Below are 25,095 nucleotides of genomic sequence, written 5' to 3' on the forward strand. Positions count from 1 at the left end.
CCCACACTCCGGTGTTGACTTTCAAGCCTTAAAAAGATGTGAGGTGGCACGATGTGGTCCTCACTTGAAACCACACCAAAGACCATAACCGTGGCCGGAAACTTCACTGAGCTGTGCACTCAAGCGTTGAATCATCTACATTTACATTTTGAGGGCGCTGGCAATGGTCCTGTTGTTATAACTTGGATCAATAGAGAGGAGTTGTACAGTGGCTCATTTTAGATCTCGCTCGTTGAACATTGTGTCACTTCTTTGCATTTCCAGGCATATTGTAACCGATAATTTTTCTCCACTTAAATAGACCATTTCGCAGTTTACAATGCCATCTCACTTAAATAATAAGTCAATGCTATAGTAAAGACAAACTCGGTAAAAAAAAAAGAAGAAATTATGCTAATTTATTTAGAGGACATAAAAACTTTATTTTAAAATCATTTCCACCGTGTTATAAATCCAGACTTATTGCATGTCCAATTATTGCATATATCAAAAAAAAAAAAACATCTAAATAATTAGATTTATTGAGTTAAACCTGAAACTCTACCATTCGTTAATTTATTGATGGTTTTCCTTCACGGCGGATAAGCTTATTTCAACAAATCCTTACGGTGAATATGACTTAAATTCTTTCCCAAAGCTGTACTTATCAACTGCACATTTCCTTTTCAGTTTTTCCGCTTTTCACCTTGTACGTTATATATGCTATTATTTTACGTTATATATACTATTATTTTATTTCCATCATATTTGTTTGAAACGCGTATTCAATTGTTAACATTAATATCTCTGAAAACGATACACATGCAAAGAAATATTGTCACGCCGCCAAATGGAAAACTTTTCACTTAGTGAACCCCCTCCCCTAAATCAGCCCACCCACTGAATAGATAGCATCTTGGTACCACAAATGCCATTCGACCGGCGGGGCCAAGGGCAACGACCACCATGTTTTTAGACTCGAGTGTACAAGAAAAAAACAAAGCTAAGTAAAATTCTTAACTGTTTCGGATGTAATTAAAGCAAATATTCTTTACATTTCCAGGCATATTGTAACCGATAATTTTTCTCCACTTAAATAGACCATTTCGCAGTTTACAATGCCATCTCACTTAAATAATAAGTCAATGCTATAGTAAAGACAAACTCGGTAAAAAAAAAGAAGAAATTATGCTAAATTATTTAGAGGACATGAAAACTTTATCAGTACGATACTTAATATAATCAGCCATCGAAAGGCAAATTTTTTTTATAGGAAAAAATAAATAAATAAAATAACGTTAATAAGATATCAGTGACCCCCCCCTTCCTTGTACACTGCCATTTCCTTTCCGGATACCTGTTCCAAACCTATGCTCTTGATCCATCATTTCATCAAAATACGAAGACGATGGGCTCCTATGTCTTACACAACAATTTATCAGTATGTACTATTGTCTATAAACTGATATCATCAAAAATTAGATAAGCTGTTTTAAATTTCCTCTCTTGACAAAATTGCCAACCGAAATACAAACGGATTTTCCTTTACGATAGAGGATAGAACTGAAGCAGTATACTTAATATCTACAATACGTGCGTACTAAACTAAACCACCTTTGCTACCTATATACAATCGCCTATACTGAATCCTCATCAGCTCAAAACTCTCTGTATCCCCACACTCTTAATGTTTCAAATCTTATATCACCAAGACATCCTTCTGAATAGATACAAGAATTCTCCTGAGCAGTTCAACATCCAGTGCTCATATATCTAATCCTCATGAAATTCCTTATATCACTTTGAATATTACCTTCAATTTTCATTCTATCCCTAAGCTAAGTAGAACACCTCATAATACTCTATTCAACTACTTTTAAAGTTAGATAAACCCAGTTGCAATATTAGAAGTGCTTCGTCCCTCACCTAGACTACGGACTTGTACAATAAACCATGAAACTATTGTACCTATAATTCCTCTCAAAACTGCAAAATACCGCTGCTTGTATACTAAGTACATCCTATAGATACTTTACCTCCAAGATGACTGCCTTGTCTGTTTTGCATGACAAACCTTTTTATTTTTTATCTAAATTCTCTTTCTCCTGATCACTAACAAATCAAACTGCTCTATTTCCCAAGTTGCCACTAAACCTAATCCGTTTCATGTAACTTAGAGGAGTCCTTGCTCTCCGCCCTTGACCCTAACAGACTCGTAAATCGATATCCATTAACACCTAAAAATTTCCTAGGCATGCTCCTGATTATAACTCCTAACCCATAACTAAGATTCTAAGTGAATACTTACTAGCCATAGTCCTATACATTGACTTAAAGTAATCTATAATGAACAGCAACCATTAATATCTCTTTGTTAAGAGACAGTATTGCAATAATTATTACACAAACTAAACCAGTGCTCATTGAAATACAAACTTTCGGATATTAAGAGAAAGGCGGAGTCATCCTCCTTCGTTGTAGTCTAAAGGCAACTTACTCAAATTGTCTAAAATTCCATGCATTCGTATACAATACTACTTATCCATCCATCTATATTTAACTATACTTACAGAATATGCAATAACCTATATCTATCAGGTATAACTGTACTCCATATCAAATGTTCTCTTGTATCTATACTGAGCATATCTTATCTTTCAGTCTTACTAAATATTCGGTTTGGGCACCAAATCAGAATTTCTAATAGCAAGTAAATCATACTTTAACACTGTATCCTAATCATAAACCTACTAAACCATATCTAACCATACATTCCTAAACTTACTAAACCATATCTAACCATACATTTCCTAAACCTACTAAACCATATCTAACCATACATTTCCTAAACCTACTAAACCATATCTAACCATACATTCCTAAACCATATCTAACCATACATTTCCTAAACCTACTAAACCATATCTAACCATACATTCCTAAACTTACAAAACTATATCTAACCATACATTAACTCGTCTCTCTCAATCCAACGCTGTTGCAAATTTTGCTGCTTCAACTGCATGAATTTTTACCTATACCCTCCCCCAGTAAAAATGAAAATGGAAAGCATAGTAATGTCCTTTTTTAACCACGTTTGAAAAGTGAAAATTTTCTGTAGAAGTTAACCTAAATACCCGATTTTTTTCAGGAGATATTAACCTAAATAACCAATAAATATTAACTACCCATGCACAGAAATACCTGGATTAGGACCCAGGCGCGGGGCGAACCCCCTCGGAGCTGATGGACCCATAGATCTTCCCAGGTCATCCGTCTAGGAGAAAGAAAACTTTGATACTAAACCTAGGGGAGGGATGCCTCTTCAGTCCTAAACGACAACCTTCCACTCAAACAAATCACCGGTTGGCAAACCTAAACTCTTTAAGGAGGAGATAGGCTCTGTCTATCGCCCGGCTTTCATACTCCTCCTTTGCCTATTGGCCAGGCGTAGAGGTACTATCACAGGGACTCGTCTGAATCACCCAGTGGTTGACCTTGTTTCCTGACTAGGGCAATGAACGCCGCTTTTCCCCACTCCCACCACATCCCATCCCCCTAAACTGGACACAGTGGGGTGCTTCAGTGCCATATATGTCGGTGCAGTTGGACTGGGCTGGCTTTGCCTAATGGATTGAGGGTACCGGATTGACAGTTCCTAGCTGCTGTTTCCGACTAATAGTACAGGAGCCCTAACTCTTTGGTAGCGCTTAGAGCGGCTGCTCCATCAACAGTTGTAAAATATCGGGATGTTTGTAATGCCATGTCACGCATGGAAAGGGACCCTGCACTCATCCCCAGTGGGCTTTCCTGAGGCCACAATCCTGTGGGTGAGGACAGCTGATGGTCTACTTGTATTGCATGTCTGGTATTCTGCACAACTACTTGTCCAGCACCCCCTCATACACTCACCCTAACTGAAAATCTTAAATAAAATAAAATGAAATCACAGCTCAAGCAAAAGTTACGTTTAAACCAGGACCAAACTCAAAGAAAACCAACCTGCCTCCTCCCTTGAGGCTTGCATTTACTAATATCTGCGGGCTTAGAACTAACTTAGATGATGTTGAGTCATTTCTCCTTGAAAACACGGCGGATATCTTAGCATTAAGTGAAACTAACCTTCACTCCTCCATTCCCTCTAACCACTTTAACATGCCTGGTTATCTCCCACTCTACCGTAAGGACTCGGACAGACATATGCATGGGCTTGGAGTCTATATTCGTAACACCCTCCCCCTGACTAGAGAAATAAAACTAGAATCAGACGACCAGGCCTTTATGTGCTTCAGACTAAATATGCAACACAATATTAGCTACTTGTATTTTCTCTACCGCTCTCCCTCAAACCAAGACTGTACCCTAATAAACAAAATCTCAGACAGCATAGATATAGCACTCTCCCTCGATACTAGCGCACAAATACATGTATTTGGTGACTTCAATGTCCACCACAGTAACTGGCTAGGATTCTCTAATCACACAGACGTAATTGGTAGCGCAACACATAGCTTCTCTATATCCCATTCCCTATCTCAGTTGGTTACATTTCCGACACGTTTCCCAGACCAGCAAGATCAACATGCCTCACTTCTAGATCTCTTTCTGACAACGGTTCCCAATGACTGTACAACAAATGCCCACAGCCCACTCGGGAATGCTGATCACGCTGTGATAATGGTAGAAATCAGCCTAAAAAAAAGGCTGATTGTGAAGCCATCAGGGAACTCATCAGAGATGCCCTATGGCAAAATATCTTTACTCTTCCAGCGGAACAGTATGCAAATGAGACCACTGAATGGTTCAAAACTGCAATTGAAGCAGATGTTTCCGCACGGAAATACTATAGCAAGCCCCACTCTCCCCAATGGTTTACTTCTGCTTGTGCAGCTGCCATTTGTCAAAGGCAGCATGTGTTCCGCAGATTCAACCGACATAAGTCCAGCTCAAATAAACAGAAGTTTATAGAAGCTAGAATTAATTGTAAGAGAGTGACAGATACAGCTAAGACAGATTATTCTGAAACCACCAGAAAACGCATCGAAGCACAGAAATTAGGAACCCGGGATTTTTGGAAAATCTACAACAGTGTAGTAAATAATGGACAGTCAATTATTCCCCCACTATCAAACAATTATGAGGTTGCTTGCACGGCAACTGACAAGGCTAATCTGCTTGCCAGACGGTTTGCCTCAAACTCCACAGTGAACTCGGTACACCACTCACTCCCTGATTTTCCTCTGCGAACAGATGCCACACTAGACGATTTGAAAATCACCCTTCTTAGGTACATGCTATTATAAAAAACCATTCGCCCATGTATGGAGTACTGTTGTCACATCTGGGCTGGTGCATCTGCTGCTTGTCTCTCGCTCCTGGACAGGGTTCAAAAGAGAGTCGCCAACCTGATAGGTCCTGAACTGTCATCTAGGCTTCAGCCTCTGTCCCATCAACGAGATGTTGCATCCCTCTGCCTGTTCTACAAATACTTTAATGGTGAATGCTCTGAAGAACTGCAAACACTTGTACCTCCCCGACGTAACTACCCCCGACAAGCTACTAAGTCTCATCCCTTTACAGTAGAGATCCCTAGGTGCAAGAAAGCCTTTTACTCCAATAGTTTCTTCCCCAGAACTGCGGGTCTTTGGAACTCCCTTCCGGGATCCTGCTTTCCCAACTGCACTGATATGCAGAAGTTCAAGTGTAATGTTAACAAACATCTTTCTACTCATCTCCCTTCATAATGATCCCGCTAATTAAGTCCCTATAATAGTAGCCCCCTGCTTTAAAGTGGCGCTGTGCCTTGTTTGGGGTGAAAATTAAATAAAAACAAAAAAAAAAACACTTTCAGAAGACTCCTATCTGTCTTGGGATTTGTACACAACTGGCAACAAAAAAATAAAATTGGTTTTCATCAAATGGAAATGGAATTATCTTGTTTTTTTCTATGGCAACAATGTTATCGTTCCATCCTATATAAATTCCAGGTTAATTATAATTAAAAGATAAAAAAATGTATTCAAATGTGTGTTTATTGATAATCAATTCTTAATGCAGCAATATTTTAAATTATGAAATTATTATATTTTTTACTATTATATCTTGTCCTTTTCTTTTCAAGTTTTAACAACTAGTCCTTTACTTTTCCATGTTTAAGCTTAACCATATTACTTTATTTATTACTAAATCCAATTCGACCGTTTTGGATTTTACCATTCTTAGATTTGTTACCCTTCACCGGACTATCCATTCATGCGAAATCTTTTTATCATTTTTCTTTTACCTCCTATTCCCCTTACCTCACCGTTTTTTTTTTAACCAAGTAAGATCTGTGACTTACTTGTGGTTTCATTAAATACTTTTACATGCAAAATCCGATCCCGTATTTTGCTAATTCCTGCCCTCTGATGAGAAGGAGCGTATTTCTTCGAAACTCCGCGGATTAAGGACTATCCACTTATCTTGTGCTTCCTTTTTTTAAAATTAAATATGTTTTTAACTCTTTTTCAAGATGTCATTTAACATGTTTTATTAATCATTTGTTTATATTATAAGCTCTATTTCCTTTTCGGTTTTATTGAGCTTTTACATCTGGTTGAGATTACTTGTAAATATTAACTCTTTAATATTTATAATATATTTTAAGTTTACCATTTTGATTACCTTGGTAAACTTATTGTAATTTTTATTTTATATATAATATATATATATATATATATATATATAGCTACATTATTACCATGTAATCACAGAATTGGAAAGTGTGACTCATTTGGTATCAAGTTGCAAGGTTCTTTTGGGAGATGGTTACTACACAGCAAGACACGATGGAGTATGCAAGTACCTCCACTGGACCATCTGTAAAAAATTAAACATCCAATGTATCAGAAAATCCTAGGAACATCAACCTGAAAGAACAGTTGGAAATGACTTATATACCATATATTACGACCATGTAATCCCTATAGCCGCCTACCTTGAAAATGCTGCCGTGAAACCTGGCACAGTTATATGGAATAATTCAGAAAGAGTTGAAACCTTGATTGAAGTGAGTGTTCCTAATGATGGAGGTCTGAACAGAGCTGAAAGGGAGAAACAGACCAAATATCAAGGTCTCATGTATGATATGAAAAGAAACTGGAATCTTAGGAAGATATCAATCATATCAGTTATTATAGGTGCCACAAGGTTTATGAAGAAGAACCTGAAGTTCTACCTAACTAATATTCCTGGTGAACCAAGTGTAAAAGAGATACAGACAATTGCACTTAAGAGAACAATGAGGATATTAAAAAGAGCTCTCGGTTGGTTTCAATAAAAAGCAGGGCAATGTTGGCAGCTGGTTTGACTGCCCCATACCCAGCATTACAATCTTCATAGAAAGAAAATGAAAAAAATGGCAGATGTAACTTTATATTCATCTTCTATAATATAAAGGGAAAAAATCTGTTTAAATGTATGTATGTATGTATGTATGCATATATGTATGCCTAAAACAAAAAAAGTCAATCATGGGAGATAATAAACTGAGACAAGAGATGAAAACACATGCTGTAATAGTTTCGACTAGCGAGACCTGTGGAAATTCCACAGGTCTCGCTAGTCGAAACCAAAACTTATGAAGAATTCTTGATGAAATTATTTATAAAAAAATAGATGACTTAAGTGACATCGACTATAATCGAAACCGAAACCAAAACTTATGAAGAATTCTTGATAAAATTATTTATAAAAAAATAGATGACTTAAGTTCCATCAACTGTAATCGAAACTGAAACCAAAACTTATGAAGAATTATTGGTAAAATTATTTATGACAAGAAATGGAAGTACATAATAATTAAACAACCCCAAATGTAAGTGTGACACAGAAAATAACAAACATGCTATCGTATTAATATATAGATAAGTAGCAGGGTTGCCTGGCATTGTCCAGGTGTTTGGAAAAAAAAGTGGTAGTAGGCAGGCAGGCTTGAACCCGTGACGCCTACGCGGAAAAGAAAGTGAAAGAAAAGCTGAAGTCGGTTTTTATGTGGAGACAATCCAGCTTCCCCCCCCCCCCAATAAGGGGCACTCTGGATGGGACAAAAATTAAAATTGCCTCAGTCTAGAAGGATTTCTCCTCCACTGATCTAGGACAGAAAAGGTGAAGTGTAGTATGAGAACAGAGACTACACTTTGCTCCGAAACACGAGTTCATTCAACAAATTCAAAATATTATTGACGAGATTCCCATTGAAGTAACCTATATCTCACAGAAGAGATGTTGCGAGTTTGTCTCTGATGTATCGTTATTTTCATGGAAAGTGTTCGACTGAGCTTCAATCTATGGTCCCTCCTCGCCAAACTTTCACAAGAAACACTCGTCTAGCTGTAAACACTATCAATAATTCCCCCCACTCTTTATCTGTGCCTAAACCTAAACGTAGATTCCATGAACAAAGCTTCTTTCTTAGAACTGCACGCCTGTGGAATTTTCTTCCGTTTTCCTGCTTTCCGGCTGACTACAATATGGTTGTGTTCAAGTCTAACGTAAATAAGTTCTTGATGAGTCGTTCCATATAAGTTATCAAATTTACCAAATTTTCATTACTAATGATTACTATATTGTCCAATTTCTACTGTACACTCTTTAACCCTTATCCTTGAGTGGCCTCTGGGCCTTGATAATGTGGTGATGCCTATGTAAAAAAAAAAAAAAAAAACTACAAAAGATTTCTGTGTCCTATGTGATTAAGAGATGCCAGTTTATGTCTGAGACCACCAAAGAAAATCGTTCAGTCGGATCCAAGAGACTTTTAAACAAACTGACACATCCTGCTTTAAACATTATTATTTATTAATTTATTTATTGCAGACTATAAATTAATAAATAATACCCATCTCAAGAATGAATTCCAATAATAATAATAATAACTATATATAGCCCTATATAGGTGGGATAGCCGGTGAGAATGTTAGATTTAATGATATAGAGCCATTTATGGTCAAAAATTGCACCGTGTGTTGCTTGGGAGGTGCATTTTGGAAAATCCGTGATTTCCGACCATTTTTGGCTAATTTTGGGGTAATTTGGACCCATTTTGGACTCTGAGATACCCTAAAAAACCCTATACTTGTGGGATAGCCAATGGGAATGTTAGATTTAATGATACAAATGCATTTATAGTCAAAAAATGCACCCTGTGGCATTCAATAAATGATTAAGTGTGTTCGGGGGCGAAATTTGGGCCATTTTCACGCGTTGATGCGGTCAAATCACGTTTGGGGCCAGCGACCCTCCAATTTTGACCCGTTTTGAAAAAAATCACTTGTTCCCATCTATTTACATATAAATGAAGGTAATAAGCCACTTTTGGCATTTATTTGAAAAATTTTGTTTCTATAGCCTACCCCTAATAATAATAATAACTAGCGGGGCCTGTGGAAATTCCACAGGGGACTCATTCATATGTAATATATTGATGTTGGCATTCTGTAGATGAAGATGCTCTGATATTATTGTACCTATTTACTATGCCTCCCCACGGGACAGAGTTAGACACCAGGGTCGTTTTTTAACGTGGAGAAAAGGTACAAAAATAAAAATTGTCTCAGTCGTGAAGGATTTCTCCTCCACCGAAAGAGAACAAGAAAATGAAGTGCAGCATCTGAAGAACAGATACTACAATTTGATCTGACCAAAAGGCTCTGATATTATTGTAGCTTGTTTGTTAAAACTGCAAAAGTATTTATGTAAGCTAGCACGAACGCCCGGTAAAGCCCGATCGTAAAGTACGCTTAAATATGATATTTTAATTCTTGCAGATTTCGTATGTATTATTATAGAGTTAATGTTCTATCGATTTTTATATATTATAAAGTTGCGATTTCAAAAAAAAAAAAATATATATATATCCATATGACTTGGGTGCATTAGCTTGAATCGAAACTAAAAATATATATATTACTAGCAAAAGTACCCGTCATTGACTGGGTTCAAAAACAGCCTACAGAAAATGGACTCTGATGATAGGTTTGAAAAGGAAGGGTTGTAAAGAGATAGCTTCGAGTTTGGGGGTATCAAAACCAAAGCAAAATATGATGAAAGTAAAAATAAAATAGATAACTCCCATAATTTATTATACCATACCTGTTCACACTGAAACACTTATCACAATATTCTGTGGATCTATATTAAAAAAAAACCTTGTTAAACTTTGTGACATATTTCCATTCAATGGAGGTCAGGCGCGAACGAGCACCCCATAATTTTATTATACCATATTTCTTCAAAGTGAAATATAATTATCAAAGTATACTTACGCAGATAAATATGAAAAGTCTTTATTAAAGTTTGTGCCTATTTCCATTCTATGGAGGCCAGGCGCGAATGCAGACCCCACAATTTTATTATACCATCCCTATTTCAGTTAAAACATACTTATCAAAGTATTCTTATGTACATCTATATCAAAAACACTTGTAAACGGTTTTTTTAAATTTTTTATTTCCATACTTCGTGGACCAGGTGCAAATGCAGACCCCCACAATTTTATAAAATTTAAATTTTAATAAATTTTATATAAACATACCCATCCCTGTGTCTCGATACATCTTCTATCATTATATGCAATCAGTTTTTTTTTTAAAATAGTCAACCATATAGGAGCCTATTCGTGACCACACACACACACACACATTCAGCTTTATATTATAGATAGAAGATATATATATATATATATATATATATATATATAATTTGAGTTCCTTCAGCTATAATTGAAACCAAAACCAAAACTGATGAAAAATTCTTGATAAAATTATTTATAAAAAAAAAATAAAAACAATATTTGACTTACGTGCTATCATCTATAGTTGACACCGAAACCAAAACTTAAGAAAAATTAATAATGACAAGAAATAGAAGAAGATAACAACTAAACGACCCGGATGTAAGTGTGACACACAAAAGAACACGCACGCTATCGTATTAATATGTAGATAATACATAGATATCATTCGGTAAGGACCAGAATATGGAAGATAAGATAATAAATTTAAAAAAACGAAAACAAAACGTGGATTTATAAGACCAAAAAACAAAATCCAACCTTGGCTCATGACACAGTTGATAGATGTTGAATCTCTACAGTTCCAGGTGAGAATTGTCTGAAGATAGCGGTTTCAATCCTATCCAAAGCTAGCCAGATACTTACTTGGCCAAAACGTGGTGAGGCGACAATTATGCAAGGCAGTAATTGCTGAGAATGCAGTTAGGAGATTCGGAGTTCCTATCCCATCGCGGTTACCACCTGACGGAAGGCAAAGGAATAGTTATGGGGTAGTCGAACATTCTGGCATTAGATAGATAATTCTATGTTGAATTTAAAAGAAATAAATAAAAATACTAAACTTACCAAGACCCCCCCTCCCACCACCACCCAACGTACCCTTTAAATATCGGCATAAAAGCAGACTGGCTGGCATTCGTCCTCTTTAAGCTATCGCCTCGAAGCCAAGTCAAACGCTAAGGTCCCAAAAGCTAAGAAACTTTTCTGTTCGTAATTTTTGCAGCCTATTAATCTAAAAACACTAACATGTCTAGTTTTTTATTTTTTATTTTCCCTTATTAGAGGTTTGACTTTAATCCTGAATATTTGTCTTGTTTTCTTATCTTTGTCTTGTTTTCTTATCTTTCTCCTAAATGTTTTTTTTTGTCAAAAATACTATTATTAACCAATATTTTTTTTCTTATATTTAAAATGAAAAAAAAGTCTCCCATGAAACTGAAGATTTCCCAAATTCTATTTGCATATTATCTGAACTCAAAAACATGTGGCTTTTTTGTATTTTTTTATATTTATTTTTTTTTCTTCTAAAGTATGCATTACTTCTAGCTAAAGTTAATACATAACCCTAAAGGTATTATTTTTAACCAGCTTTTTAAAACGAAAAATAACCAGACTTTTTCAATTTGATAAAAGTTCCATTATAGCAAAAAAGAAACACGGAAAAACCTAGAACCCCATCCTCCAACGTAGACATATAAGGCATATTTATTATGGGGTGGACCTGAAACGGTTTAACATCCCAGCTCGACCTAGATAAAGGCAAAAAGTATCCATGCATTAACATGGGAGGAGAGACTATCTTCAAGTACGATCCTAGTCCGTGAATGGGGCAACGAACTTATACTAAGTAGATATTAATAAGTCCTTCTCACCTTTTTTTTTATTTCAGTTTATTTTTTTTTCAATGGAGAGTATGTAACTCTCGCTCCTCCTTTTTTGTCCTTCAGTCCTCATTTCCAATGAGTGATTTTTCTGACAAAGGGTGAAGAAAAAGCTGCTTTCCAGGTCGGTAGTACTTTGTAAAGAGTAGCCTGAGATGTCGGAAAATTTCTGTTTCTATGTCTATCCTTGTGGTAATGTCACTAGTAAGGGTGCTGGAGGTAAACGTTTCATCTGGGCTGACGTTACCCGACTGATAGTAAGGGACCTGAACCTTGGATTAACCACTAAGGAGACTGTCCTATCAGCAGGTGCAAAGTACCGGGGCTGCTGTATTGCCATTTGGTGAATGGATTCTGGACCATACTGTAGTTTCTGGTAGGGCCTTTCGATGCAATACTAGTGGGTAATTGTTATGGCTTTACCTTATCATGTGCTACAAAAAAAGAATTTTCTTGTCTTTTTCTCTCTTATTTTCCCTCTCTGTCCTGCTCCAACCAAGTTTACCGACCTGCTCCACAAACCCCAAAACCTCAACAATCATGACAAATCTCCAAAAAAGAAACACGAATAAACCTAGAACCCCATCCACCAACGTAGACCCCTACTACCAGGTCTCCTTCTCCAACATCAGGGGTCTACGTTCCAACCTTGCAGAGGTTGAAACACAATTACAGGAGACGAAACCGGACATATTCTTTCTAAGTGAAACTGGCATAGGGGCAACCACTTCTCTAATTAAAGGATACACTAACTTAACATCTAAATCTGACCCCCAAGATCGCCATGGGCATGGAATATGTGCCTACATCAAAGATGGCTTTCCATGTGGTAGGGATATCTCCATAGAAGACGCTAATGTACTTTATATGTGCTTTTGGGTTGCACTAGCTTACACCACTGCATTTATATTTGCCCTCTATCGCCCCCATAACAGTGGGGTTACTATCTTTAAGAGCATAACTGGGAAAATTGACCGCATCCTGTCTGCTCATCCTTCGGCTAACATTCACATCTGCGGTGACTTTAATGTCCATAATGTGGAATGGCTGACCCACTCAAATAAAATCAATGACGAGGGGAGGTTTTGTCATGATTTCTCCATTGCCTATGACCTCACTCAGATTGTTCACGAACCCACCCATGTGCCCGATACACCCGGTCAATATGCAAGCCTTCTAGACCTTTTCCTCACAACTTCCCCTGAGCTGTGTTCATGTTCTGTTCTATCTCCTCTGAGATCCTCTGTTGTAGCAGTTAAGATAAAATGAAATTTAATAAGTCTTCAGACGTACCTCTCCACCGTACTGTATATCGATACTCTATGGCTGACTGGGATAGCTTCCGTACATTCATATCTGACCTACTTCTGCATTCCATGTTTAAAAAGGATGTGTCCTGTATAGTATCAGACCTGACCGAATGGTTAATTGTAGGCATAGACCGAATCATACCATCCAAAAAATTCCAACAAAAACCTAATAGCCAGCCATGGTTCTCCCCTGAATGTGCTGCTGCCATCGTGCACAGAAATCACTTTTTCCATAGCTACCAACGTAATAGATGTACTGAGACTAAAGCTGCTTTCAGAACTGCCAGCAACCACTGTAAAAGAGTAATAAAAAATGCAAGACTGTGACCAATTTGTAGCCTCCAAGCTCTCTAGACCTTAATCCATTGGATTATTACATGTGGGGCATTGTTGAGAGAGATGTTAATAGACATTCTCACAACACCAAAGATTCTCTGAAAGCATCCAAAGTCAGATTAATGGACAACATCGAGTGCCATCTTATATGCATTTGCCAAAGGTTTAGGTCTCAAAAGCTTCAGAGATGGGAGGTGTTTCATCTTCGTAATATAAACAGAGAGAGAGAGAGAGCGAGAGAGAGAGAGAGAAAGAGAGAGAGAGAGAAAGCGAGAGAGAGAGAGAGAGAGTCTAATCTTTCTTCTTTGTTACATCCCATTGACTTATTGTTCACTGCACCCATGTTTATTTGCCTCCCCACGAGGGCAAAGTTAGACACAATGTCATCTTTTTTTTTGTTGTTTATTTTTATTTCAAGGCAAAAAAAAAAAAAAACCTCCAGCTTCTATGAAAAAAAAAAAAAAAACAGAAGAAAAAAGAAACACTCCAGATTAAGGCAAAAAATTTAAAAAATGCCTCAGTCTAGAAAGATTTCTCCTTCACTGTCTCAGGACAGAAAAAAATGAGGTGTAGCATCAGAACAGATACTACACTTTTCTAGTATTTAACTCCTGATGGCCGCAACGTCGGGAGATGATGCCAACAAAAATGCGATTAGCAATAAACTAAAGTCAGTCCACTAGGATTAGCGCACTCTGACCTACAGAAATACCTTAGCAGCCTCGTCGGCATTCCCCAGTGGAGACATCTCAAGTGAGAAGTTAAAGTCTGGGAAGGTGGAGCTAGAACTGCCCAAACCACATAGCAACTTGATAGAAGCAAGGTCATCGAGTTTTAAAATGGTCTCAACGATGGCGGATTGATTGTTGCAGACGTCTAGTAGCCTCGCTGATGTGTAAAGCTCTGTAAATTTTTAAAATGCCTCAGTCTAGAAAGATGTGTAAAGCTCTGAGTCAAAATGCAAAAGAAGCAATTTTGCTCGTTTCTCAAACATAGACCTTACATTTGCTAACCTATATTTTGTGTAACCTATTATATTATATTAGATATGCTACAAATAAACTAATTTAAGTGATAGCAAGATTTAAATGTTTATTTTAATATTTTTTACAGATAATGAAATTGAAGGGATGTAAATTCTAAAATGTAAATTTTAAAATAAAATAGTAATATTTATTTTTCTTATTTAAATATTTAAAATTCAATGTTTTGTTTAAAATTTTTAATTTGAACTATTTGTTTTTATTTTTACTTTGTATTTGAGTTTTTTATTATTATTTTATTATTTTTATATTATTTTATTTTATTTAACTATTTTAATTTATTTCTTATTTTAATTTGACAATTTAAATTTAAATATTTAAATTTATTTGTTATTTTAATTTAAATATTTTAATTTATTTCTTATTTTAATTTAAATATTTAAATTTATTTGTTATTTTAATTTAAATATTTTAAGTTATTACTTATTTTAATTTAAATATTTAAATTTATTTGTTATTTTAATTTAAATATTTTAATTTAAATATTTAAATTTATTTCTTATTTTAATTTAAATATTTAAATTTATTTGTTATTTTAATTTAAATATTTTAATTTAAATATTTTAATTTATTACTTATTTTAATTTAAATATAAAAATTTATTTGTTATTTTAATTCCAATATTTCGATTTAAATATTTAAATTTATTTCTTATTTTAATTTAAATATTTTATTTATTTCTTGTTTTAATTTAATTATTTTATTTAAATATTTTCATTTATTTCATATTTTAATGTAAATATTTTAATTTATTTCTAATTTTACTTCAAATATTTTAATTTGAATATTTTAATTCAAATATTTTAATTAATTAACTTTTTATTTTATTTTTATTTTACAGTAAATACTTTAATTTTAATTTAAATATATAAATTTAAATTTAGTTCTTATTTTAGTATTTTTTTAATATTTAATATTTTCTGTTTACTTTTAAAAATTTTTTAAATTTTTTTATTTTGGAATTATTAATTTGATTTTAAATTATTAATTTTTAGTTAATTTAATGTAAATTTGATATTTAAATTAGTTCATTAAAAATTTTTATTTGAATTTTGAATTTTAAATTATTAATTATTAATTAATTTTAATTGGAATGTGTTGGTTTTAATTATAAATTTAAATTTTTTATTTGATTTTAATTTTAAATTATAATTTAAAATTATTAAAAGCCAAGTACGTCCAAGGATGGAATACTGTTGCCATATCTGGGCAGGAGCTGCCAAAAACAGCCTATCATGCCTTGACAGAGTACAAAATAGACTTCGTGGTTTAGTGGGGGATGCCCTTTTCTCTACCCTACAACGCCTCTCCCACAGAAGAGACGTTGCGAGCCTATCCTTGTTTTATCGTTATTTTCATGGCAGGTGCTCGTCTGAACTCCAATCCCTGGTCCCCCCTCACCAATCTTTCACGAAAAACACCCGTCTAGCTGAATCCACTGTGAAAAATTTCCCCCACTCTTTATCTGTGCCTAAATCAAAATGCGGATTCCATGAACAAAGCTTCTTTCTTAGAACTGCACGCCTGTGGAACTCTGTTCCGTCTGCCTGCTTCCCTCCGGACTACAACTTGGATGTCTTCAAGTCTAATGTTAACAAATTCCTAATGAACCGCCCCCTTAAGTAAACACTTCATCAAATCTCCACACTAACGTAATGTACTTGCAATAACCCTTATCCCTGAGTGGCTTCCGGGCCTTGATAAGTGGTGATCACTGTGTAAAAAAAAAAAAAATGTATTTAATATTTTATTTTTACTTTTTACCTTTATCATTAATTTTAATTTTTTTAAGTTTTATTTTAATTTTTATTTTTTTTTTTAAAGTTTTATTTTAATATTTATTTAATATTTTTAAGTATTTATTTTATCTTTATTTTATTTTTTACTTAATTAATATTTTAATTTAAATATTTTACTTTAAATATTTTAATTCAAATATTTTCTTATTTTAATTTAAATATTTTACTTTAAATATTTTAATTTAAATATTTTCTTATTTTAATTTAAATATTTTAATTTAAATATTTTAATTTAAATATTTCAATTTAAATATTTTAATTTAAATATTTTCTTATTTTAATTTAAATATTTTACTTTAAATATTTTACTTTAATATTTTAATTTAAATATTTTAATTTAAATATTTTCTTACTTTAATTTAAATATTTTAATTTAAATATTTTACTTTAAATATTGTAATTTAAATATTTTACTTTAAGTATTGTAATTTAAATATTTTACTTTAAATATTGTAATTTAAATATTGTAATTTAATTATTTTTTAACTATTTTCATTTATTTCTCATTTAAATTTAAATATTTTATTATTTTCTTATTTTAATTTAAATATTTTAATTTGATTATTAATTTAAATATTTTAATTTATTTCATATTTTAATTTAAATATTTACATTGATTTCTTATTTAAATTTAAATATTTTAATTTATTTCATATTTTAATTTACTTTGTATTTTAATTTAATTCTTTTTAATATTTTTGGTTTTTACTTTTACAATTTTTAACTATTTTTATTTTAAATTTTGAATTATTAAGTTGATTTTGATTTTAAATTATAATTTTTTAATTAATTTAATGTGAATTGTTAATTTTAATTTTTAGTTTCATTGTTAATTTTTAATTATTAATTAGATTTTAATTTTAAATAATTATTTTTTAATTAATTTAATATACCTTGTATAATTGTTAGTTTAATTGTTAATTATTTATTTGATTTTAATTTTCATTTATTTAATGTAAATTTTTAATTTAGATTTGTTAATTAAACATTTATTTTTTTAATTATTAATTTAATTTTAATTTTAAATTAAATTTTTAAATTATTAATGTTTAATTAATTTAATGTGAATTGTAAATTTTAATTTCTTTATTTTAATTTTTAGTTTAATTTTGAATTTTTAATTATATATTAGATTTTAATTTTGAATTATCAATTTTTAATTAATGTAATATAACTTTTAAATTTTAATTTGTTAATTAAAAAAATATTTTACTTTTTATTTTTAATTTGATTTTAATTTAAAATTATTATTTTTTAATTAATTTAATTTTAATTGTAAATTTTTATTTGTCAATTTTAATTTTTAGGTTAATTTTTAATTTTCAATTATATATTAGATTTTAATTTTTAATTATTAATTTTTAATTAATTTAATGTAAATTTTAATTTGTTAATTTAAAAAAATTATTTTAATTTTTAATTTGATTTTAATTTTAAATTATTATTTTTTTATTAATTTAATGTGAATCGTAAATTTTGTATTTGTTAATTTTAATTTTTAGTTTTATTTTGAATTTTGAATTTTATATTAGATTTCAATTTTTAATTAATTTAATGTAAATTTTAAATATTTATTTGTTAATTAAAAATGTTAAATTTTAATTTTTAATTATCATTTAATTTTAATCTTAAATTATAATTTAAAATTATTAATAATTAATTAGTTCAATCTCTTAATTTTCATTTGTTACTTTTAATTTATTATTTTAATTTTGAATTATTAATTTAATTTTAATTTTAGATTATTAATTTCTAATTAATTTTATTTGTTAATTTTAAATTTAATTTATTTCTTATTTTAATATTGATTTTAATATTACTTTTCAATATTTTATTTTTAATTTTTCCTTTTTTATCATTAATTTTGATCTTGGATTGATAAGTTTTAATTTTAATCTTTCTTTTTTTTTTTTAATATTTTTAGTTTCCACTCCCTCACTCCAGAGGGAGTTCTCATGGACAAACCCGCACCATTCGAAAAGCGTACACGCAGGCCATCTTTGCACACATGATGGAGGAAGCCTACCCGATGTGGAGTAAACTTGAAACAGAAACGGGTACAGAGCTTCAAAGGTAAGAATGATAAAACATATACATATATATATACTAGCAAAGATACCCAGTGGATATTGCAACTATGAACTTTAAAGCAAGTAGATTATATCAAAGTTCATTATATTGCTCTGTAATTACATTGAGCTTCTTAAATGGGGATTGGTATATATATTATAAAGAAATAAAGTATATTTCCACAGAAATATACATCTATATATATAAAAGCGAAAATGTATGTATGTATGTATGTACGCTTTTCCTCAATGTCCACAAAAGGCTTCTTTCAGAGAAGCGCTCGCTCGCTTCACAACTTCTTAAAACTGTTTATATCATCTATAAATTGTAATATCTCACAGTTAACCACGGAGCTCGCCTGTCTATTTTATTTTAATGACTTTCAAACGTTAATTATTCCACATTTCCCGCATCGGCACGCGTTACATTCGGTTTTCGGTATAAACAAAAAGCGAAACTCGACTCTAATCAGACCTCATTAAAAACTGTCCCACACAAAATGCTAACTGCTGAATACCTATCGCCGTCACGTCAATCAAAAACGCGCACCTGTTTTTTTTTCAAACTTTACTATTTTCCAACTGCGCATCGTCAAGGACCTGGTTTTTTTTTTCACATTTCGGGTTTTTTCACACACACCTACAAACACCCGGGCAATGCCGAGTACCCCTTGCTAGTATATATATAAAAGTGAAAATGTATGCATGTATGTGTGTATGTTTGTGTGTCTGCTAAAAACTTTCGATAAACAGAATAAAAATTCACAAACATATGAAAGCCGCATCCTTCGCCCGACAAATATCGAAAAAATTGGCCAAAAACGTTAATTTTTTCCTCCTGAAATCAACACTTTTCTACAGGGAGGGGATCAGCAACAACCGTCCTCTCATGACGAGATCAGTTCTACGCATGCGTCAGTTTAAATATTTCATGTGTGTCGTGTTAGGTCAGTTGGTTGGAGCGTTGTGTCATTATCTAAACGTTTTGGATTCGAATCGTGGTGTGAAATGTCTATTTTTTTTTTCGATTTTTTAAATTTTAATATATTATTTAAGCCATTTTTCACGTAACGTTCGTTTTTTTGTTATTTTTTTTCCTTCGCTTATTCTTAGGTTTTCATTAATACCCCCATCACCGACTGACCACACACACCCAAAACCACCCGGGTTCCCACCGATTTTTTAAAATTTTAATATCGAAATAGGCTTATTTAAGCCATTTTCACATGTTTTTTTTTGGGGGGGAGGGTATTTTTCAGATTTTTTAAAGCAGTTTTAACGTTCGTTTTTCTGTTTTTTTCTTTTATTTTTTCGATTTTTACATTTAACATCTTTCGTTTGCCTTACGTTAGTTTTTTTTGTGTTTTTTTCGATGTTTTGATTACATTATTAGTTTTGATTATATATTATATATATATTATATATATATATTATATATATTTTATATATATATTTCATATATATAATATATATATGTATATATTTTATATATATATGCATATATTATATATATTTCATATGTATATTATATATTTTTATATATAATATATATATGTATATATTTTATATATATTTCATATGTATATTATAATTTTTTTATATATAATATATATATGTATATATTTTATATATATTATATATATTTTATATATATGCTAGCGAGGGGTACCCGGCGTTGCCCGAGTGTTTGGAGGTGTGTGTGAAAACTCCGGAGGGGGGTAAAATAAAACAATGTTTTGGTAGGTACGTATGAGGATCGAACCCGAACCCTTGAGGCAAAGTTGTAAATTAAAATGTGAAAAAAAACGTGCGACGTTAACCATTGCGCCACCGCGAGATGCTAACGGAAACACGTTTGAATTTATTTAATTACTTAAATTAGCAGCTGCACATTTTAATGACTTAATGAGGTCAACTTTGGACTGCGAGGTAGCATTTCATTTAGTGCGGGAATGCTTTGCCCCAACACGTTGGGGATAGGGGGAAATATTATAGGAAAAGGCCTAACTTACATGCGGCGAGTGAAAACTGTTGAATATTTATCTTCCCAAAGTCGAGCAAATTACATAGACAGACGAGCTCCGTTGTTAACTGTGAGATATTACGATTTACATGTGATATAAAAAGTGTTAAAAAGTTGTGAACCGACTGATCGCTTCTCTGGACATACACAAAAAGTGAACATACATTTTCGCTTATATATATATATATATATATATATATATATATATATATATATATAGCGGGGGTACCCCGCGTTTCCCGGGTGTTTGGAGGTGTGTGTTGGTGGTGGTGGGGGGGTTAGATTAAAACCACCCTGTTAAAAAAAACGTTGTCCGGTTGTTTGGAGGTGTAAAAGAAAAACAATAGTTTTAGTATAAATGTAGGTTTGAACCCCGAACGTTTGACACGGAGGTGGAAAGGAAATGGAAAAACAACCACTGCAACCTAACCATCTCGACCACGGGAACAGATGAATTGATAAGTGTGTTAAGTTGACACTTATAAACCGAAATTAGCAGATACGACAACGTCAAGTTGTCGGAAGCCAGTTTCTGTTTTCCCCGCTATGCGATCAAACAATAAAAAAAACACAAAAAAACTAACGTAAGGCAAACGAACGATGAAAACAGAGAAACGAACACGTGAAAAATGGCTTGAATAAGCCTGTTTCGATATGAAAATTTAAAAAATCTGTGGGTGCCCAGGTGTTTTTGTGTGTCGCTTAGAATAAGTGAAGTAAAAACAAAAAAAAAAAAAAACAGAAAAATGAACGTTACCTGAAAAATGTCTTAAATAACACCGGTTCAATATTTAAATTTAAAAAATCGAAAAAAGAAATCTCACACCCCGATTCGAACCCAAAACGTTTACACAACGAACCAACACATTAATCAACTGAGCTAACGTGACGTACATGAAACTTTGTTAGTTTTTCAACTATTTAAAGTAAATCAGGTCATGACGTCATCTGGCGCATGCGTAGAACCAGTCGTCGTCATGAGAGGACCGTTTTTGTTGACCCCCCTGTCGAAAATTGTCGATTTCGGGGTGAAAAAAAATTAACGTTTTTAGCCAATTTTTTAATATTTTTCGTGCGAAGGTTGGGGCTTCAATATGATACCGAGTTTGTGAATTTTTGTTGTGTCTGTCGAAAGTTTTTAGCAGACACACAAACACACACATACATACATACATTTTCGCTTTTATATATAGATTCAGAGTAAGGGAAATAACTCCTTGCCAAACTTCAGAATTAGTTACCTTTAATTTGTACATTAAATGATTGCAAACATACCTCCCCCCCCTGCCCCACACCTAATGAAATCTGCACCAATTTAGGTTCAAAGAATGATTTTTTTTCTAAATGTTAGATACTATTCATCCAGAGTAACACCGGTCAAGAAAATACCAACTCTGTGTGTGTGTGTTTTTTTTTTTTAGGTTTTTAGTTTCAGCTGGATATACATATACATATTGTGATTTAGCTTTCATATTTTATTTTATTCAAATTAAATCAACTCTTCTGATCACAGATAATTGTTCTTAATTGGCAATCAATCCATTTGATTGAAAAATGCTGAATTTCACCGATTTCTATGGCAATAAAAATATGGGAGTGTCAAACATTCGTTGATGATCATTCAATTCCGGGCAACGTCAGGGCTCACATTGTGTGTGTGTGTGAATTCGTTCCCTATGGACTCCGAAACGACTGGGCCAATTTTCATGAAATTTCACACAATTTATGTGCCTGGGAGTGATCTTAGATAGGTTTTGTTTTGGGAATGCCGCTGATAAGTATCATACACATTTGGAAATTCGCATCTTTCATTTAGAAAAAAAAAAAAAATTGTTGCCACGAGATCTGGGATACTCTTTGCTCTGAAATAATATTCGACTTTTCAATATTTTATTTGTTCATTTCCATGTAGAACAACAGGTATTCTCGCTATGGGCGTAAACAAAAAGGGATATGTGGCCGAGGTCAAAAATGCCTTGACCAGCAATGGAATGAAGTATACGGAGCTTAACAGCAAAGATCTCCACGATCTTTATGACATTTCCATGTATCCGGATTCGTCAGCCATTATGGATCCAGAAGGAGGAATCCTAAAATCCGGTACAGCCTTACAGACCTACCAGGTAAATCAATATCACTTTGTAACCGTATAAAAAATAAGTTTGATTTACGGCATATCAACCTTACTTTTTTTGTATCACTTATTATTTTGCTTCTTTTGTCTGGTTTATTTTACGGCATATCAACCTTTATTTAATACCAAAAAAGCAGGACCTGTGGAAATTCCACAGGGACTCATTCATATGTAATATATTGATGTTGACATTCTGTAGATGTTCAGTATAAATGGGGACACTCTGATATAGTAGCTATTTTGTTAAAACTTCAAAAGTATTCATCCCAGCTAAGCAGGGACGCCCGGTGAAGCCAGGTCATAAAATACGCTTAAATATGATATTTTAATTCTTGCAGATTTCATAGATATTATGATAGAGTTAATGTTCTATCGATTTTTATATATTATAAAGTTGCGCTTTCAAAAATATATCTATATGACTATATACTACCAGGTAAATCAATATCACCTTATAACTGTATAAATAAGTTTGCTTTACGGCATATCAACCTTTTATGCAGTCATTTAATACCAAAAATATGACTATATACTACCAGGTAAATCAATATCACCCTGTAACTGTATAAATAAGTTTGCTTTACGGCATATCAACCTTTTATGCAGTCATTTAATACCAAAAATATGACTATATACTACCAGGTAAATCAATATCACCTTGTAACTGAATAAATAAGTTTGCTTTACGGCATATCAACCTTTTATGCAGTCATTTAATACCAAAAATATGACTATATGCTACCAGGTAAATCAATATCACCTTGTAACTGTATAAATAAGTTTGATTTACGGCATATCAACTTTATTTTATATCAGTTGTTAGGCTTATTTTTTTTTACTCACGTTCAACCCAAACAAGACACATCGCCACGTGAACGTAATGGACTACTATTTGGGAGCATGTTTAGAGGAGATGAGCAAGATGTTGGTTTACATTACATTTAAACTTCTCCATGTCAATTCAGTCAGGGAAGCAAGTAGCAGGAAGGGAATTCCAAAGTCTAGCTGTCCGAGGGAAGAAACTATTTAGAAGTAGAAGGCTTTCTGGCATTTAGGGACCTCTACAGTGAAGGAGTGAGATTTTGTTGCTAAGTGGGTTTGTCAGGGGAATGTACAGCTTACAGATAAATCAATATCATCTTGAATAAGTTTGGGTTAGTGTTATGTTATAAATGTTGTTTTTTTTGCCGTTCATCAGGGGAAAACAGAAGATTTTTATGTCTATGGGGTGGGGGTCAACTTGCTTTTAGTGCCTATTTTCCAAAAAAATGTACAGACATCTTTAATTAGTAAAATTAACACAAACAATTGTAAAAAAAAAATGTAGTCAAGTGTGTGCCTGTGTCAATCGGCCAGGTTTTATTTCTTCCAGCCAGGTATGGATTTGTGTCAATCAGCCAGGTTTTATTTCTTCCGGCCGGGTGTGTGTCTGTGTCTATCAGTTGGGTTTTATTTGATCTTGTCAAGTGTCAGGCCCAGTACTCAAAACCTGATATTGAACAAATGTCAGAGAAATTATCTTTCTATACGAATTCTCAAAGACATGAATTGATTTCTTACGCTAAAGTAAATAATAAACATTTTGTCCCTTTTTATTGGGGGGGGGTAAGAATATTCTACAGATGATGTGTAAGTAATTTTTGGCTTGAATTAAATTTTAAGGACAAAAGCCAAGTATTTATGGTTCTTGTCTTTTAAGGGAACAATTAATATTCTCTGGCGGCCCTGTCATATCAAAGACCCTGAACATTTTTACATAGAAAACAGATAATATTGGCATAAACTGTAGGAAATGATGTAAAATTCATTTCCAGCTCCCTGTTTCCCTAACAGTACCAACATACAGAATTTAAATGTAATGTGAACAAATATCTTGCTTCTAAACCCCGATACAGATAAATCAATATCATCTTGAATAAGTTTGAGTAAAAAAACAAACAAACAAACAACTGCTTTTTCAACTGAGATGAGTAATTTGTATATTTATTTGCGGACAAAATAAATACACAAATTACTCATCTAAAAAGATCCCAATAAAAAAAAAAATATATACTAGCAGGACATGTGGAAATTCCACAGGGGACTCATTCATATGTAGCATATTGATGGTGGCATTCTGTAGATGTTCAGCGTAAATGGAGGCGCTATTATATCATTGTAGCTCTTCTGTTAAAACTGCAAAAGTATTC

General features: G+C 32.7%; 1 protein-coding gene across 2 annotated transcripts in view; it reads left to right on the plus strand.

The window, feature by feature from the left end:
* The window catches only part of LOC145271065 (peroxisomal sarcosine oxidase-like), a 37,936-nt gene that overhangs the window by 2,266 nt on the left and 10,575 nt on the right, over positions 1-25,095 (plus strand). For both annotated transcript variants that reach the window (XM_080126612.1, XM_080126613.1), the window contains exons 2-3: positions 18,605-18,753; positions 22,685-22,895. In XM_080126612.1, the coding sequence (XP_079982738.1) occupies positions 18,605-18,753; positions 22,685-22,895 (360 nt within the window). The remainder of the gene's footprint in view (positions 1-18,604; positions 18,754-22,684; positions 22,896-25,095) is intronic.

The sequence above is a fragment of the Euprymna scolopes genome, chromosome 46, assembly GCF_053919585.1.
Source record: "Euprymna scolopes isolate OS-2025 chromosome 46, ASM5391958v1, whole genome shotgun sequence".
Taxonomy (NCBI): Eukaryota; Metazoa; Mollusca; class Cephalopoda; order Sepiida; family Sepiolidae; genus Euprymna; species Euprymna scolopes.